Source organism: Mus pahari, chromosome 1 (genome assembly GCF_900095145.1).
Source record: "Mus pahari chromosome 1, PAHARI_EIJ_v1.1, whole genome shotgun sequence".
Classification (NCBI taxonomy): Eukaryota; Metazoa; Chordata; class Mammalia; order Rodentia; family Muridae; genus Mus; species Mus pahari.
The window spans coordinates 168852742-168870759 of record NC_034590.1 but is presented as its reverse complement, the minus strand read 5'-3'; the positions used below and the strand labels follow the sequence as shown (position 1 = coordinate 168870759).

Genomic DNA, 18018 nt, shown 5'->3' with positions numbered 1-18018 from the left:
TTTTCATATTATGCCACGGGCAAATCACCATAGGAACCAATTTGAAGAGGTAATATCCAAATTGAAGTCTTTATAGACTTTTAAGAGCCCTTGAATTCTTAGATGTCTTATTCAAAAGTAATAATAATCATAGGTGACTGATATTAAAATTATGTTACAAAAAGTGTACTCAAGTTTAAGAGAAATTAAGGTGTCAAAGAATAAGAAGCAATATGCTGTATGGTTAAATCCAATATATGATTTAAGTTACTTTCATTTAAAGCAGTCCTTATAATTGGAAAAACACCACAACTTTTATAAAAACAATTACTGAGAGGCCAAATCTTTTAAGTCCAGACTCCATTTTAGAGAACCTGACCTAAGTTTGAACTCAGGTAAACTAACAGGCTGGTACCTAGCATTAGTTTCCAAGTTGTCCCCCAACAAAACCTAAGCCTAGCTCCAGTCTCTAGGCTAATCCCCAGCAAGACCAGTGTCTCCAGGTCATTCCTCCAACAATCCTGCACCCCCAGGTTACAAGCCCACCCCCTGCGCTACGACCACCAATGAGGAGGGGAAGAGAAATTAAGCCCCAGCCAATTATGTTAAAGGCCACAAAAGCTTTCCAATAGGATGCTTGCACACTTACTCCTTCCCCACATCCCTGTTTGCTGCTTACTATAAAGCCTTGCCCCACTGGGTGTGGTGGCGCACACCTTTAATCCCAGCACTCGAGAAGCAGAGGCAGGTGGATTTCTGAGTTCGAGGCCAGCCTGGTCTACAAAGTGAGTTCCAGGACAGCCTAGGCTATACAGAGAAACTCTGTCTTGAAAAAAAAAAAAAAAAAAAAAAAAAAAAAAGCCTTGCCCCAGTGGATATTCAGGGCTACCCTACCTACAAAACCGACCTGTGTGACAGGAGTATATCCCAGAGGTGCCTGAGCTAGCTCAAGTAGAATAAAGACCCTGCTGTGAGTTACATGAGATCTACTCCTGTCTTTTTTTAGCGGGGAGGGGGATCACTAACATTTCCTTGGCGCTACATTACAAAATTCTAAGAAAAATATATCATTGCAAATAAACTGACATTCTGTCAATCCCAGATGAGCCTAAATCATAACAACAGTTAGTAGCTCAGTGTTTCTAAGGGGGGGGGGAGGCTCATTGTAGACAAGTATGCATGAGGGCTGCACAACTTGGGAACAGAACAGACTCTGTCACGCTGAGTAAGGAGAGGCTAAGTCACACAGCATTTGCCTCTGCTCGCATATCGTCTGAGAATACAGTTATCATCATAAGGGCATGTAATGACATAAAAGTAGTTGGAGATCAGAAAACAAAACTGGGGAATTGCCTTCCCAGTGTTAAGTAAAAACATCCCTGGCCAACATGTGTCCTTTGACTCTCTGGGCCTTAGGAAAACAAACCTGGAAATAACTGTTCAATGAAATAAAAATCCTCTAAACCGGTACCTGACTACCAACCAAGATAACCAACAACATCACTTTTACTATGAACACTAACATACAGATTGTTCTCACAACATTTAATGCCTTTCATTGTCCTGTGGAGGCTTGACACCCCAGCATAGAGGGATGCTACATTGGTGAAGCCCTGGGGGAGGGAGTGGGGGGGAGCACCCTCATAGAGGAAAAGGGAAGGGGGATGGGATGGGGGATTTGCAGAGGGGAAACCGGAAAGGGGGACAACATTTGAAATGTAAATAAATAACCAATAAAGAAAAAGAAAAGTATTTAGAAACCATGAATTGAAGAAAAAAACCTATTTGAAGCACGCCTGTAGCAGGGAACCTCACCCCTGTAGATCTGCCTGTTTAGGCAGAGGTGAGCAAATGCAACTGTGACAGAGAAGAGTGTTTTAGAGACAGAAGCTTCACACTGAGAGAAGACCCTCGGCCACAGCATGCTTTCATGGATGTGGCAACCTAATCCCAGCAACAGTAGCTGCTCCTCCCTGCTTCTCTCTACCCCTTTTCACGGCCACCGAGTCATTTTGGAGGATTTTAACATGATCAAAATATAAGAATATTTTAAAAGTTCTAAAATAATGTAACAAAAATTCCGAGGTGAGAGAATATTAAACCAAATATGCTCGTCATTTTTTTTTTTAAAAGAGAGAATGTAAGATACAAAAATAACAGGGTTTTTTTTTTTAAGAGTAAATATGTTATATTTTCAAAGAGTAAATAATTGTATTGTTTCTGAGCTTACTTCATATAAGTGAAGATTCTATATATAAATTCAATCTGGACTTAGAGTCAATCACACAGCAATCTTTATGATGAAAAGGAGGTTCAGCAGACTTCCTCATGGCCAGACACCCAGTGGGTGGAGCAGAGCTGAGCTCCATCTCAGAGTGTTGAGAGCAGGTCGCTAACCACTGAACTTCAGAATGCAGGTCATTGCTGGTCCTGATCTGCTTTCTAATGGATACAGAAGCACAGTGACCAGCTCCATTCGGTTACCAACTCCCTGCCTGCCATCGGTCTTAGAGCTATGCTTTTTGCACCATGCCTTCTGCTAGGACCAGAGATTGTTAGAATCCACACAGAATTAATCCCCTTTCACCAAGATTACTCTTTTATCATAAAGCTTCACCAAGTTGGTTCTTGATCTTGCTGTACTGGTCAGACATTGACTCACAGATGAGCACAGGACTGAGGTGAACAAAAACTTGGAAGAACATCATATTTCCAAATACATTAAAGCAGGCACTGGGTTTTGAAATATAGGAAACTTATAAGTTCATGTCATATTCACTAATTTTCTAGCCTCAAGTACTCTAGATTGTTTCAATTAGCTTTAAATATTTTCTTATAGGCACAGTTAAACGGGCACATAAAAATGCCGAAAAATGCCCAGCAAGTAAGTTACTGGTAATGCTAACATTCGAATAATAGTCTTAATGCAACACAGTAGACCAGTAAATGGAAACTAAGAGTTTTTACTATACAAGCTACAGAACAATAAACCTGGCTATTTGCTCATAAGTTGTTTCTTCTTTCTTTCCACTATCCAATATGTCAAAAGACAAGAAAGTGTCTATGTGTTTACATGGTCAAATGACATTTATGAGAGTATAACCTTTCTTTAACCAACATTACAACTGTAAGGAATATCATGATTAATTCTAACATGCAAGTGCATCGGAGTGACCTGTTTCTTTAGACATAGCTGAGTAATCAGATGGCCAGGAAATGTCAAGGATTCGAATCACCTTCCCCCATAGAAGATATCTTCCCTAAGGCAAACATATGAGGATACTCAGAATTGCCTTAACGTCAACAGAGATACTGTTGTACAACAGTGTTCTCACACTGTAATTAAATGTCAAACTAAATATGTTACTTATTAGTTAACAGAACTAATATCAGTATTCATGATGAATTCTAATACTATCAACAAAACCTGTAACATCATATGCACAGTGTCCTAAAATGATTGTGGTATTCAACTCTAAAATATTAAAAATCGAAAGATTGTTTAATACGAATGTGTAAATTTGATTTGACAAATCAGTACTGGAAAGGAGCAGATTCCTGAGGTAACAGAGATCCACGTCTGCTCAGACCCTCATAGAGAGATTAGGTAACAACATCACTGCCTACCTCCCTCCGACGAGAAGCCCAGCAAGTTTGTTTGATCTTCCAGACCACGGCAGCCACCAGCAGTAAAGATAAAAAACAACTACAAAATAAAGCACAAATAATTGTACCCATGATACACTTGAAATATACAGTCAAGTAAAACAATATGAAGTAAATTAAAATACAGAGAAGTAAGAATTCATCATGTTAAGTATTTTAAAAGAATTTCTTCCATAATCAACTCACTTGTTTCTTTGTGAACTGTTTCCTTTTCTTTTCTTTTTCTAGTTTGTCTAACAATAGAATCATCCAGGATAATAAAGATTAATATCTATATACACACAACATTTAGAGGACACTGTCCACAAACTTGTCAACTGAACTAAATGCCCTTCCTTCTATCAACAGACTCACTTCTCAGCTGAGGATTTCTCTGTTGAGAATGGGAACCATTCATTCTTTGAAATCTCCTGAGAAAGTCTGTTTTCTTTCATCCTTTTTGACCCATTATAAGATCAACAAATGCAGATTACATCCCAAATTACTTCTTTAAACTATAGACTCCCCTTAAAATTCCATTTAAGAGGCTTTCAGGTAGCTCTCTTGGTGAAGGTGTGTGCTGCCCACCCTGAGGACCAGAATTTTGTCTCTGGAACCCTCATGAGGGAGGAGGAGGTGGAGGACCAACCAACCTTTCAGAGCTGTCCTGAGGTGCCCACGTGTGACTGAGGAGGGCAGGCATCCCCTTCCACTAAACAAAAATGAGTAAGTGTATATTTTTAAAAACTAACAATATCAGTTTTAAGAAGGCAGTTCTCTTTTTCACAAAAACAGATTCTGGGTCTGGGCACATAGCTCTGTGGGAAGACATTTTCCTAAATAGTTAAAGACCTGGTCCTTAACCACAGAAAACAGAGACAGAGGCAGTGTGTGTGGGGGGGGGGCTGTGGGGGACACACACGGAGAAGATTAATTTTGCAAATCTACATCTGCTTTTTTTACTGCCAAAATCACAGCATCTTATCATTTCAAAGGATTTAAGAGATTATGTAGTTCATAATCCTTCCTAGAAAAGAAATCCTTGGTAATCTCAGACAGTGACAAAGTATGTAATTTACCTAATTAAGCTGTCTTCTGAGAAACTGCTGACTCACAAGTCAACGATTTTCACTTTTAGTTAGCTCAAACTATGAAAATATGCTCACTCTGACCACCAAACATCCGTTCTATTATGAGAGAAATTGAATTGGCGTGCTACATTCTGAAACTTCTTACATCTGCGAAGGCCTATGTGAACCCTCTGGCTCAGCAGTTCCTCTCCAGGAGTCAATCAAGGAGACATATCAAGTGTCATGCATTGTCACCATTTGATTGTGTGATGGTGCTTAACACTTAAGACACACAGACACAGACACAGACACACACAGAGACACACACAGACACACACAGACACACACACACACACACACACAGACTTTATATGCACAGACTGTCAAAGTTGTCTAGTTTGAGGAACTCTGTCTAGATCTTAATTATTTCCATGGAAACTGCATTTTTCATGCTGCCCTCAGGTTACTAGATATTGTTGAGAATTGGCACTTTGACAGAAGTGAGAAATGGCACTTTAACAGTGGTGAGAACTGGTACTTCAACAGAGGGGATAACTGGCACTTTAACAGTGGTGAGAACTGGCACTTCAACAGAGGTAAGAACTGGTACTTCAACAGAGGTGAGAACTGGTACTTCAACAGAGGTGAGAACTGGCACTTCGACAGAGATGAGAACTAGCACTTCAACAGAGGTGAGAACTGGCACTTCAACAGAGGTGAGAACTGGCACTTCGACAGAGGTGAGAACTGGCACTTGGACAGAGGTGAGAATTGGCACTTTAACAGTGGTGAGAACTGGCACTTTGACAGAGGTGAGAATTGGCACTTTGACAGAGGTGAGAACTGGCACTTTGACAGAGGTGAGAATTGGCACTTTAACAGTGGTGAGAACTGGCATACTGGAGTCCAAAGGTCCATTTCAATTTCAGAGACATCATTATATCCTTAAAATATTTTAGCACAAAAGATATAAGCTTATCATTCTAAAATGAACTCATTCATAGTGTTCAAAATAAAATGACTTCCATCTATAGACAAGTACTGCAAGTGGTTCTCTACTCCCCTAAGCACGCCTGCACTTACGTGCCTTGTACAGGGCCCTGAAGAGGCAGTGAGGCATGGAGACTGTTACTAAGTGTATACTTCACAAGTATTAACAGGAAAGGTTTTTTTCCTCTGACATTTCTGTTCCAGCTAAATGCAAAACCAGGCAATCTTTTCATCCTTCATACGTAATCTGACCTTACTTTTGTCATCTGTTTCCTTAAGGACAACTATAGTAGTAGGTGACAGCTTACCTACAGTCACATATCAAACATGATTTGAATACCAGAGTCATTTCATCTGTGTCACAACAGGTGCATGAGTAGAATTACTGTAGATGGGGAAGGCGCTGAATCTCTCCTAGAAGATTTAAAATTCCTTCTGACTCAAACTCCTTGACTCAAGTAAAGAGAATCACTTCTACGGTAAATAAGAACAGCAGAGTATGAGGCCTTTGCAACTCCACTCTCTTCAGCGGAAGAAGACAATATTATAGACTTGAGCCAATGGGCCCAACTCCGATTCTTGTCAGGATAGCAGTGTCTAAGAGTCATGAAGTTACAGTTAGCCTTCGGTGACTCCATCTGGAATCTTAATGACAGAATCTACACTTCCTGAGTCCCCTGGGAAGCATGATGGGACAGTGTTCTGTGTGCTGCTTTCTGTCGATTCCATTTTGCATGAAGGGGAGTAAACTTTGATCATATAACTCACTGAAATATACTGGACTAGCTCTTTAAGTTATCTTTTCCTTATCGCTAAACCAAAGGTTTTAATTGGTAACATCAAAAGGTTTTAATGGGCAATTTGATTTTGTTACTATTTTTCCACAGGAGGGAAATCAGTTTGGGCTACTTTCTTAGAAGTTTCTTTCTCTACTATTCCATAAAGTGGTTCCTGTGAATGTCTGGAATGGACACTATGGGGAACAGATATATGGGCTTTCAATAAAGAGGAAAGAAAGGAGAAGGAAAGAGACAGGGAATGGGAGAGGGGGAGAAGTTAGAGGAAGAGGGGAGGGAGAACAAGGAAGACAGGGGGGCGGGAAAGAGAAGAGAGAAAGGCAAACTATGTCGTCCAAGAACAGTAGCATCCTTAGTGAGGTAAGCCAATCACAAAAGAAGTCACTAGATATGCACTCACTGATAAGCGGATATTAGCCCAGAAACTTAGAATACCCAAGATACATTATGCAAAACAGAAGAAAACCAAGAAGGATGACCACTGGGTGGATACTTCATTCCTCCTTAGAATAAGGAACAAAATACTCATGAAAGGATATAGGTACAGAGTCAAAATTTAGAGCTAAGATGAAAGGATGGACTATCCAGAGANTACCCCATTCGGGAGTCCATCCCATCATCAGCCACCAAACCTAGATACTAATGCTCATGCCAGCAAGATTCTGCTGAAGGGACCCTGATATTGCGGACTCTTGTGAGGCTATGCCAGTGCCTGGCAAACACCGAAGTGGATGCTCGCACTGCTTGTGGACGTTGTACATCGTGGTGCGGAGCCTAGTGCGCACCACGATGTACAACGTCCACAAGCAGGTGGAACAACAATATGAACTAACCAGTACCCCCTGAGCTCGTGTCTCTAGCTGCATATGTAGCAGAAGATGGCCTAATCAGCCATCACTGGGAAGAGAGGCCCCTTGGTCTTGTAAACTTTATATGACCCAGCACAGGGCAAGGCCTGGGCCAAGTAGTGGGAGTGGGTGGGTAGGGGAGCAGAGGTGGGAGGAGGGGTATAGGAAACTTTTGGGATAGCATTTGAAATGTAAATAAAGAAAATAATAATAATAATAAAAATAAAAATAATAATAATAAAAAAAAGAACAGTAGCAAGCTCTGGAGGGTCAACACATCTATGTGCTGCGGTGTGGCCTGGGGCTATGTATTGTGATGATAAGTCCGGGCCCCAAGGCCTGGTTGCCCCAAAGATGAGAGAGTGGCAAGGGACCCAAGTGATACTATGTAACCTTGCCCCCCAAGTTATCCCTGATTGGTGAATAAAGATGCCTATAGCCAAGAGCTGTAAAGGCTTATTATAAATATAAAGTAGTAAATTGGGGTAATCAAAAGGATAGATTTAAATAGTGTAGAGGGAAGATATCTGCCCAGCTCTAGCGCTGATAAAGGCTTATTATAAATATAAAAGTTGTGTGTCTTTTATCCAGCAGCTGATCAGTCAAGGGTGGAGTAAAAAACCCAGATTGGGGTTAAACATTTATACAACATCTATGTAATGAATATAGTAACAGAAATAATTTTACCAAAAAGTACACAAAACAGAGATGATATGAAAAAATAGAAATGTAGGGGAGATATTACAATAATTTGATCATAACCTTTATTAAGTGATGATTTTTTACAGAATCCCTAACATGAAAACATTGTACAATCACTTTGGAAATCAATTTGACTGTTTCTCAGAAAACTGGGAATAGTTTTTCCTCAACACCCAGCTGTATACTGTTCCTGGACATATACCCAAAAGTACCCCACTATATCACAGGGACACTTGCTCTACCATGTTCACAGCATTTTTTATTTGTAATAGTCAGAAACTGGAAACAATCTAGATGTCCCTCAAATGAAGAATGGATAAAGAAAATGTGGTACATCTACACACTGGAATACTATTTAGCTATTAAAAAAAAATCATGAATTTTGCAGGCAAATGGATGGAACTTGAGATTGTCATCATGAGTGAGTTAACCCAGAACCAGAAAGACACATACAGTATGTACTCACTTATATGTGGTCATTAGCCATAAAGTGCAGGACAACAATTCTACAATCTACAGACGCAAAGAAATGGGTAATAAGGAGATGCCAAGGGAGGACCCCAATCTCACTTAGAAGGGGAAACTCCATAGTCATTGGAGGTGGACAGAGGGACTGGGTGGCAGTACCATCGGGAGCAGGGTCTCAGCCTTCCTAATGCTGCAACCCTTTAACACAGGTCATCATGTTGTGGTGACCCCCACCTGTAAAACTACATTGGTTGCTACTTCATTACTAATTTTGCTACTGTTATGGGTTGAAATGTAAACATCTGAGATGCATGATACCTGATATGCAACCCACAGGCTGAGAACCACTGGTCTAGAACCAGCTTTGAAGGGGAGAGGGCACAGAGCACAGGGTGACATGAGCCTGCCCTGCAGCCAGTTAACATTACAGGGGATGACAAGACAGGTCTGCTGTAACAAAGGAGAAATAATCTTCCAGCCATTTGAGAGATTTCACCTTAAATTAATTAATTTCCCTTAACAACTGATATCTCAAAATGTACCTCTCAATGACCAGTCAATTCTTTTAACACAAGAGGATTTTATTCTCACCAACTGAAATGTTAACAATGTAGTCAGTTTATGTCAAGTGAATTTACAAGGATTAGGGTTTGTCAGTTTATCCATCTGCAAAGAACTGAAGATGGAAGAAAAGCCCCCTGTGACTGGTGCCAACAGAACATTGACTGCAAGAGACCACAGCACACTAGCTTGTAAGGCACGGTGACTGGAGGCAGAGAGAATCCAATCTGAAAGGTGAATGCTCCCAGATCGCAGCTTTAAATTGCTGAGCTGCTCCAACACATAGTAAATTTACAACTGACCTCACATAGTGTGGACAAAACACGGGTGCACTAGAAACACTTCATAAAATTACCTCCACCCCACGTGCATGAGGTTTATAGAAAACATGAATGCTTTGTTTACTCGTGAGTTCCAGAACCAAGCTATCCCTTACATATGAAAACATTTCAAAATTGGTAGGTAGGCCTAAATTCTTCTGGTACCAATCATTTTCAGTAAGCAAAAACTACGTTGTACAATTGGTAAGAGAATTTCAAATACAAGTACAGAAAGCCTAACCAAAACTAGCATTTGTACATGAATCTTAAATATACTTCCCAGTATGAGCTTATATAATCAACAGGAGCCCATAAGAACGGTCCCATTAAGTTCTCCCTCACTGAGGCAGAGAACTCACTGGCATGGTTTTTCACCAAGAATATAGAGGCAGTCAGACTATCTGGGAGAAGGGGCCACAAAGCCTCCCACCTACCCGAGATATCTAAGTAGTTAATGGTGATGAGGAGACTTCTCTTCAGTAGTTCCATGCTCCTGTAGTAACCCCAAATAAACTCATTGATTCACCAAGGTAGAACTGGGGACAATCAAGACTCAGTCGGTCACTGCCATCCTATTGGGGCTTAGAGGACATTTGTTAACATTTCCCTCCAAAAAGTAACATAAGAGCCCTAAAGAGGGGATTGGAGTTTAACTATCTTCCATAAAGAAGGGCCCCAATATGACAAGATCACTGTCTGTCCTAGTTTGCTTATTGTTGATGAACACCATCACCAAAAGCAACCTAGGGAAGACAGGGCTTGGTTGATTCTGGTTATAGTCCAGCATCAGGTTGGAAAAGGCAGAAGTGTGAGCTGGGAGCTGAAGTAGAGAGCAGGGAGGAGCAGTGGCCACTGGCTTTCTCAGCTACCTGTCTTACAGAACCCAGGCCTACCCACGCACCTAGAGACGGAAACTCAAAGGCACAAAGGAGAGCTGTGCCCTCCCATATCAATCAGAAACGAAGACAATGGCTCAAATCGGAGACCACCATCATCAAGGAAATGCCAATCAAAATGACCCTGAGATTCCACCTCACACCAGTCGGAATGACTAAGATTAAAAACTCAGGTGACAGCACATGCAGGAGAGGATGTGGAGAAAGAGGGACACTCCTCCATTGCTGGTGGGACTGCAGACTGTTTAACCACTCAGGAAATCAGTCTGGCGGTTTATCAGAAAATTGGAAATAGTTTTCTACCTGAAGACTCAGCTATACCACTCCTGGGCATATACTCAAAAGATGCCCCGCCATGCCACAAGGACACATGCTCTACCATGTTCATAGCGGCCTTATCTGTAATACCCAAAGCTGGAAAGAACCCAGATGTCCCTCAGCCACAGAATGGATACAGGAAATGTGGTTCATTTACACAATGGAAAACTATTCAGCTATTAAAAACAAGGAAATCATGAATTTTGCAGGCAAATGGATAGAACTAGAGATATCCTGAGTGAGGTAACCCAGACCTAAAAGTACATGCATGATATGTACTCACTGATAAGTGGATATTAGCCAAAAAGTACAGAATATCCATGATACAACTTCCAGACCATATGTAGTTTAACAAGAAGGAAGGCCCAAGTGAGGATGTTTCGATCCCATTTAGAAGGGGAGAGAAAATAATCATGGGAGGCAGAGGGAGGGAGGAACCTGGGTGGGAGGAGTGAGGAAGGAGAAAGGGGGGAAAGGACCAAGTATGGGCCGGGGAGAAGCCTAGAGGGCCAGGAGAATTAACAGAAATAGGTAGCTGCAGGAGGTGAAGAGAGAACCTCTAGAAAGGCCCAGAGGCCTGAAAGGTGAGAGGTTCCCAGGACTCAATGGGGATGACCTTACAGCAAACCACTGGAAAAAGGTCAGGGACCTCTATGGAAGAGTTGGGGGAAGGACTGAAGGAACTGAAGGGGACTGCAACCCCACAGGAAGAACAATGTCAACTAACCTGGACCCCTGGGAGCACCCAGAGACTAAGCATCCACGGGCTGCTACACATGTAGCAGAGGACTGCCTTGTCTGGCCTGTGTGGGAGAGGATACAGCTAATGCTGGGGAGACTTGAGGCTCTGGGGAAGGGGGATGCTGGGGGTGGGGTTGAGGTGGGAGGAAGCACCCTCTCAGAGGCAAAGGGGAGGGGGTGAAGTACTCTGGGGGCGGGGAAGAGACTGGGAAAGGGGCAACATTTGGAATATAAATAAATAAAATAATTTAATTAAGAAATTAACAAACAAAACAACAACAACAACAAAAAAAGAGGAGGCCACCCAGCAATGTGAAGGGGGCAATTCCTCAGCTGATGTTCCCTCTTCCCGGGTAAGTTTAGGTCTGCATCACGCTGACTGGAATTAATCAGCATAGTGTTCTCATAAGAAAAGGAACCAGACATGCCCTCCTTGCCTTACGTAGCATGGAAGAAAGCCAAGGAGTTAAGAACTAGAGGCCATTTGTCTAATGCTTGGGCCTCATAAAACACCAAAGCGCCGCTGCCACCTGGTCTGTTTAGCTCTCAGGTCGGACTTAGCACATCTCGAGCCTTCAAGACACCCAGACTATTGTGATTTATTATGGTAGATGAAGTCCAAATGTTCTGATCTAAGAGGCAGACAGACAGACAGATGATAAGGATATCTGAAATATGCATGTTGCTGTAAATCAACTCAGCTGTTTTTACCTCTTAAGAACAAAATCAACTGGGATATGTCCAGTGGAGGCTACCTACAGAAGGTGTCCCTTTTCTCATGCAGAAGAAACAGAGCTGGCTCCTGATGAAGCACTCGACGCTGAGGGTAGGGGACATGACAGAGAAAGTTACGAAGGGTCACTTCAGTCAAAGCCACCTGTAAGTCCTTCAGTTCCCTCTCAGGCATCTCTCTCTGCTGCTACATCGACTTCACAGGGCCTGTCCCTGCCCAGCAGATATTATTAAGTAGTATCAATTACATTTCGTTCCAGCTCCCCAGGGGCTGTGTATACTGCAACTGAAGGGTTTATGACAGGCAAGGGGACTCTTCCTGTTTAGTCTGAGATGGAGCAGAATTTGTATCCTCGTCCACATGCCCCAGGTCACCTGTGGAAGTCAGAGGAGAATTGGAAGGAGTTGCATTTCTCCTTCTTTCAAGAGGACACTGGGAACAGAACTTAGGCCCTACGACCTGGTAGCAAGCGCCTTTGCATGCTGAGGCACCTTGCTGCCCCCAGCATAAACTACAATAATGAGAGCGGGAGAAACAGTCTCACAGAGAAGAGGCATTGGATAACCAACTGGTTATCCAAGAGCAAATGGCCAGACCTGAAAATATCCATATGAGTAACACTGTATCTGAATGTAACACTGTATCTGAATGTAGACATACACATGTATGTACGTACACAGTTACGTATACAACAGCAAACACTGGAAAAGAGGCTGTGGATTTGAAAATGGAAAGTGTACACGGGAGAATTTGGAGAGAGAAATGGGAGAGGAAATTATATAATTGTATAAATTATGATCTCAAAAAAGTAATTAAAAGTCATAAAAATAAATCTTAAAAAAATAAATAAAATGAAAAATGAGGGAGGTTGTCCCCACTGACTGACCTTCAGTGCAATCTGGGAAATGTGACCACTGTGGGCAATGGTGATCACATTCATGCCTGAGACAGCACTATGTCGAGGCCAGGAAAGACTCTGGGAGCACTGGTAACCTTCCAGCCAGATCAGCCATATTTCAAAAGCGCCCTTCCTCTCAGTTCTTCTGCTGCCCTTGAACACTGTAATGTACAGCCATCTGTGCATCGTAACAGATTTTACACTCAAGTTCAGTGGTGGCGGGTAGGTGTGCTCAGAGGGATTTCCCCAGCATGGAACCTTATGTGTGCTGAAAGGTCAGTTCTTTTAGGCAAGTCGTGCTATAATAATGTGAAATAATGAACGATAGCTAAATTTCTATTGAAAAGCAACAACAAAAATGGCTAACAAGGGACATAACCCTAAGTATGCGAAATAAAAATACAAAATCTTAGAAAACTTGAGTTGGGGAGCAGTTTGTTCCAACACTAAAAACAAAATTAATAAAAACTTACTCTGAATTTTATAAAACTAAAAATGTTTTAAATCTATGAAAGGTGCTATTAAGAGAATCCAAGACAATCCAAAGACTGAGACCTCTGCAGATAAGATATTCAGCAAGGAGTTACACTTCAAATATGTAACGTATGCATTGAAAATTCAGGTTATCATCAGGACAGGCTGGCTTGTGGGCACTAGGTGGCGCCATTTAAGGGTAAGTGTGAAGTTACTGACAGGTCTCTCTGAGGTCTGTTTTTACCATCTGTGCTCTCACCTCAGCATTGTGGATTAGCTGTGGAATGTTGGTTTTACTCATCACAAACTGCACTGTCACCGATTTATGCCCGTCATATTCACTACACTAATTTACAAGAGCCAACGGGGAATAAACATCTATTTTCTTCCACAAGGAAGCCAGGGAGAAAATTGTGGGGCCATTTTCCAATACAGTAAGCACTGTTTATGGATTCTACCTAGGGAGCCCCAGAGCCCCAGGCCTCGTTCACATTAACAGACATATCATCTGAGCTCACTGCTGAGACTGGGGGCACCCGTACGCCCTGTCCATCCTTCACACGGGTCTTGGCCCTTGCTCTGTTGGGTTTTGAAGTTTGGTTGGTTGGGTGGTTTTGAACCATGGAGATAAATACTTGTGGGTCATGCCAAGGACTGTATTTACTAAGGACTTGGACTTTTTTTCCTTGTTCATTCGGGATACACATTACTGCATTTTTTAAAAAATCTATTTAAAAACCCTTAAAAATAGCAAGATCATGTGCCGTTTTCCCTCAGAGCCTGGTGACCATGTTACATCTCTGCGCTCCCCTCCACAGGTAGCTCTGCTGCGTTTGTTTTTCTAATGCTTGAGGGTTTTAGACATTGCTTTTGAATCCTTTAGATTCTTCTTAAATTAGATACTTAAAATATTAATCTACATGTCTTGACACTCTGTACAACTCATGGTGGTGAGGCCACAGGTTAAATACAAGTCTCGGACATTTCTCGTCCTTGCTGGTAAGAGAGCGAAGCAGGACAGTTCCTTCATAAGTCATTTGGAATGATCTGTAATATGCAACTCTGATTACAAACTGGGGTTTGTAAAAGTATGAACCAATGTTTATAGTGACACTATTCAAAGTAGTTATACAGGGGAAACTGAAAAACCTATTGACAGTCAACAGAGAGACAATACAGTGAGAGGAAATACTGCTGAGCTGGCACCTTGGTGACCCCCCACAGACAAAAGGCCCTGCTTTACCACCGCCCTCTGAGAATCCAGAGGCAACCCAGTGGGCTAAGCCAGAAAGAAGCCTGGCCTATAGAACACCTCAAGATGGGGAAATAAGCTTTGAGTCAGAACAGCACTGTGTTTAGAGAGGTGGAAGTCTGGGCTGAGCCACCACCAGAAGAGTGAACCCCATGGGTACAAAACTGGACTGTGCACCTCTACTGGAAAAGAACCACCCAGAGGTGTGAATGGCTTCTGCTCATACCCAGGAAACAGTATCCAGAAAATGACTTTAGGCATCTAAGGAGAGGTCACCAATAGATAATCAGCAAACTCAATATATCATATTCATCTTCCCAAGGACATAAGTCACATGACCATGTCAACAGATGAAGGCCTCTATTGAAGCCCAAAGCCGCTGCCTCCCTCCTATATGGAGACCATCAGTATAGTGACACAGAAGGACTCCCCGCTCCCTCCCAGGTTTCCTCTATGAGAATTTCCTCTAACAATATTTTGCTGTTCAAATTGTATGCTGGCATCTCCTCCTCAGAGGATTTGTTGTTTGAGAAAGTGGGAGGTGACAGGGGAAGGGGGACACCAGGGAGGGTGATGGGCTTGGAATGGACCCACTCACTGCTTTGTGGGTTAAGACACCACCGTCCATGTCAGCACATATGGCATGGTGTTTTCTAGCAGAAGGCTAAAATGGCTAATGATTTCACTACTAATAGCTTGAAAAGTGTTTCAATGAAGGGAATCCTGTTGGAGCGCCAGTGGTTTATGTATTTTTTTTTTAAAGGGGAAAACACACACACAAAAGTGGAATAAGTGGTTGCAGTTGTATAGTACTGATGCCTTCAGTGGGATATGGAAAGAGAGAGGCAAATACTAGTGGCCAAATACATGTAAGAGTCAGAACATGGGCGAGCATCCCACAATGGTTACATACACCCGCAGGATGAGTCTTCATACAGCAAGGAACAGTAACTGAGATAACGCCTCACAGTTAGGACTAGACAAATCTAATCTAAACAATGTTTCATTGAGAATTCTTCTAGGACACTCCATACCGAGTCAATTTGACAGTTAAAAATAACCATGACACACGGGTTACACAGGTATATACGGGGTATACAAGATACCCCAGTTACGGTTAATACTGCTGTGATGAAACACCATGATCTAAAGCAACTTGGAAAGAAAGTGGTTTTTTTTCACTTAAAGTTTCATATAACACTCCACCATCAAAGGCACTGGAAGCAGGACCTCCAGCAGGGCAGGAACCCAGAGGCAGGAGCTGATGCAGAGGCTATGGAGGGTGCTGGCTGCTGGCTGCTGGCTTGCTCTCCATGGCTATCTCAGACTGTTTTCTCATAGAACCCAGGGTATCAGCCCCGGGATAGCCCACAATGGGCTGAGCCCTCCCCCATCAGTCTGTAATTTAAAAAATGCCTTACAGGTAGATCTTATGGAAGCATTTTTTCTTTTCCTTTTTCTTTTTGAATATTTTATTGACTATTTTCGTTACTTGCCTTTCAAAAGTTATCCCCTTTCCTGGTTTCCCCTCCGGAAACCCTTTATCCCATCCCCTGTACCCCTGCCTCTATGAAGGTGCTCACCCAACCACCAGCCCACTCCTGCTTCCCCATCCTGGCATTCCCCTACCCTGGGGCATCCAGCCTTCAGAGGACCAAGGGCTCCTCCTCCCACTGAAGTCCAACAAAGCCATCCTCTGCTACATATGCAGCTAGAGGCATGGGTCCCTCCATGTTTACTCTTTGGTTAGTGGTATAGTCCCTGGGAGCTCTGCAGGGGGTGGGATGTGGAAGGGGGAGGGGTCTGGTTGGTTGATATTGTTGTTCAGCCTATGGGGTTGCAAACCCCTTCAGCTTCTTCAGTCCTTTCTCTAACTCCTCCATTGGGGACCCTGTGCTCAGTCCAATGATTGGCTGTGAGCATCCATCCTGTATTTGTCAGGCTCTGGCAGATCCTATCAGGAGACAGCTGTATCAGGCTCCTGTCAGCAAGCACTTCTTGGTATCCACAATAGTGTTTGGGTTTGGTAACTGTATATGGGATGGATCCCCAGGTGAGGCAGTCTCTGGATGGCCTTTCCTTCAGCCTCTGCTCCACACCTTTTCTCTGTATTTCCTCCCATGAGTATTTTGGTCCCCCTTCTAAGGACCAAAGTATCCACACTTTGGTCTTCCTTCTTCTTGAGCTTCATGTGGTTGGTGAATTGTATCTTGGGTAACCCAAGATTTGGGGCTAATTTCCACTTATCAGTGAGTGCATACCATGTGTGTTCTTTTGTGTCTGGGTAACCTCATTCAGGATCATATTTTCTAGTTCCATCCATTTGCCTAAGAATTTCATGAAGTCATTGTTTTTAATAGCTGAGTAGTACTCCATTGTGTAAATGTACTACATTTTCTGTATCCATTCCTCTCTGTTGAAGGACAGCTGGGTTCTTTCCAGCTCCTGGTTATTATAAATATGGTGGATGCTATGAACATAGTGGAGCATGTGTTCTTCTTATATGTTGGAGCATCTTTTGGGTACATGCCCAGGAGTGGTATGTCCAATTTTCTGAGGAACCACCAAACTGATTTTTAGAGTGGTTGTAGCAGCTTGCATTGCCACCAACAATGGAGGAGTGTTCCTCTTTCTCCACATCTTCGCCAGCATCTGCTGTCACCGGAGGTTTTGATCTTAGCCATTCTGACTGGTGTCAGGTGGAATCTCAGGGTTGTTTTGATTTGCATTTCCCTGATGACTAAGGATGTTGAACATTTTTTCAGGTGTTTCTCAGCCATTCGGTATTCCTCAGTTGAGAATTCTTTGTTTAGCATTTTTTCAACTGATGTTCTACAGCTCATAGGAGGCCAACAATGTCTATGAACTTGTCTAACAGTAACTTTCCTAGTTTAAGTGTGGTCCAATTACAACATATGAACGTTGAGTAACTGTCAAATTACACCCTATCCTACATGCTAAAAGACACCAAGTAAGAGAAAAGCAATGACAGCTTCTAAGACTGCCACAACCTGGTTCAGACTGTAGCTACACCCAGTGGACAATGAGAATCAGGAGCACCATTTAAAATGTCCCAGTCACATTTCCTTGTTTCCTTAAATAATCCAGATTTTTCCAGTTGAGAAACATTTGCTATTCCATTTTATACAGCAGAGAAAAATATTGTAAAAAAAATTCCACTCATTTCTATAATCATTTAGTAAAATGTTTATCACATACCACAACAGTAATAAGATGAATCTTTAGATCTTACGAATATGAAAAGACTGAGATTTTGAGAGGCTGGGTGACCTACTTAAGAGGGTGCAAAGAGCTAGGATCAGAGC

At 42.3% G+C, this 18018-nt stretch overlaps 1 protein-coding gene across 2 annotated transcripts in view; it reads right to left on the bottom strand.

The window, feature by feature from the left end:
• Atrnl1 (attractin like 1) overlaps positions 1-18018 on the bottom strand; it is a 518026-nt gene that overhangs the window by 330762 nt on the left and 169246 nt on the right. For both annotated transcript variants that reach the window (XM_021219342.2, XM_029541782.1), the window contains exon 26: positions 3607-3685. In XM_021219342.2, the coding sequence (XP_021075001.1) occupies positions 3607-3685 (79 nt within the window). The remainder of the gene's footprint in view (positions 1-3606; positions 3686-18018) is intronic.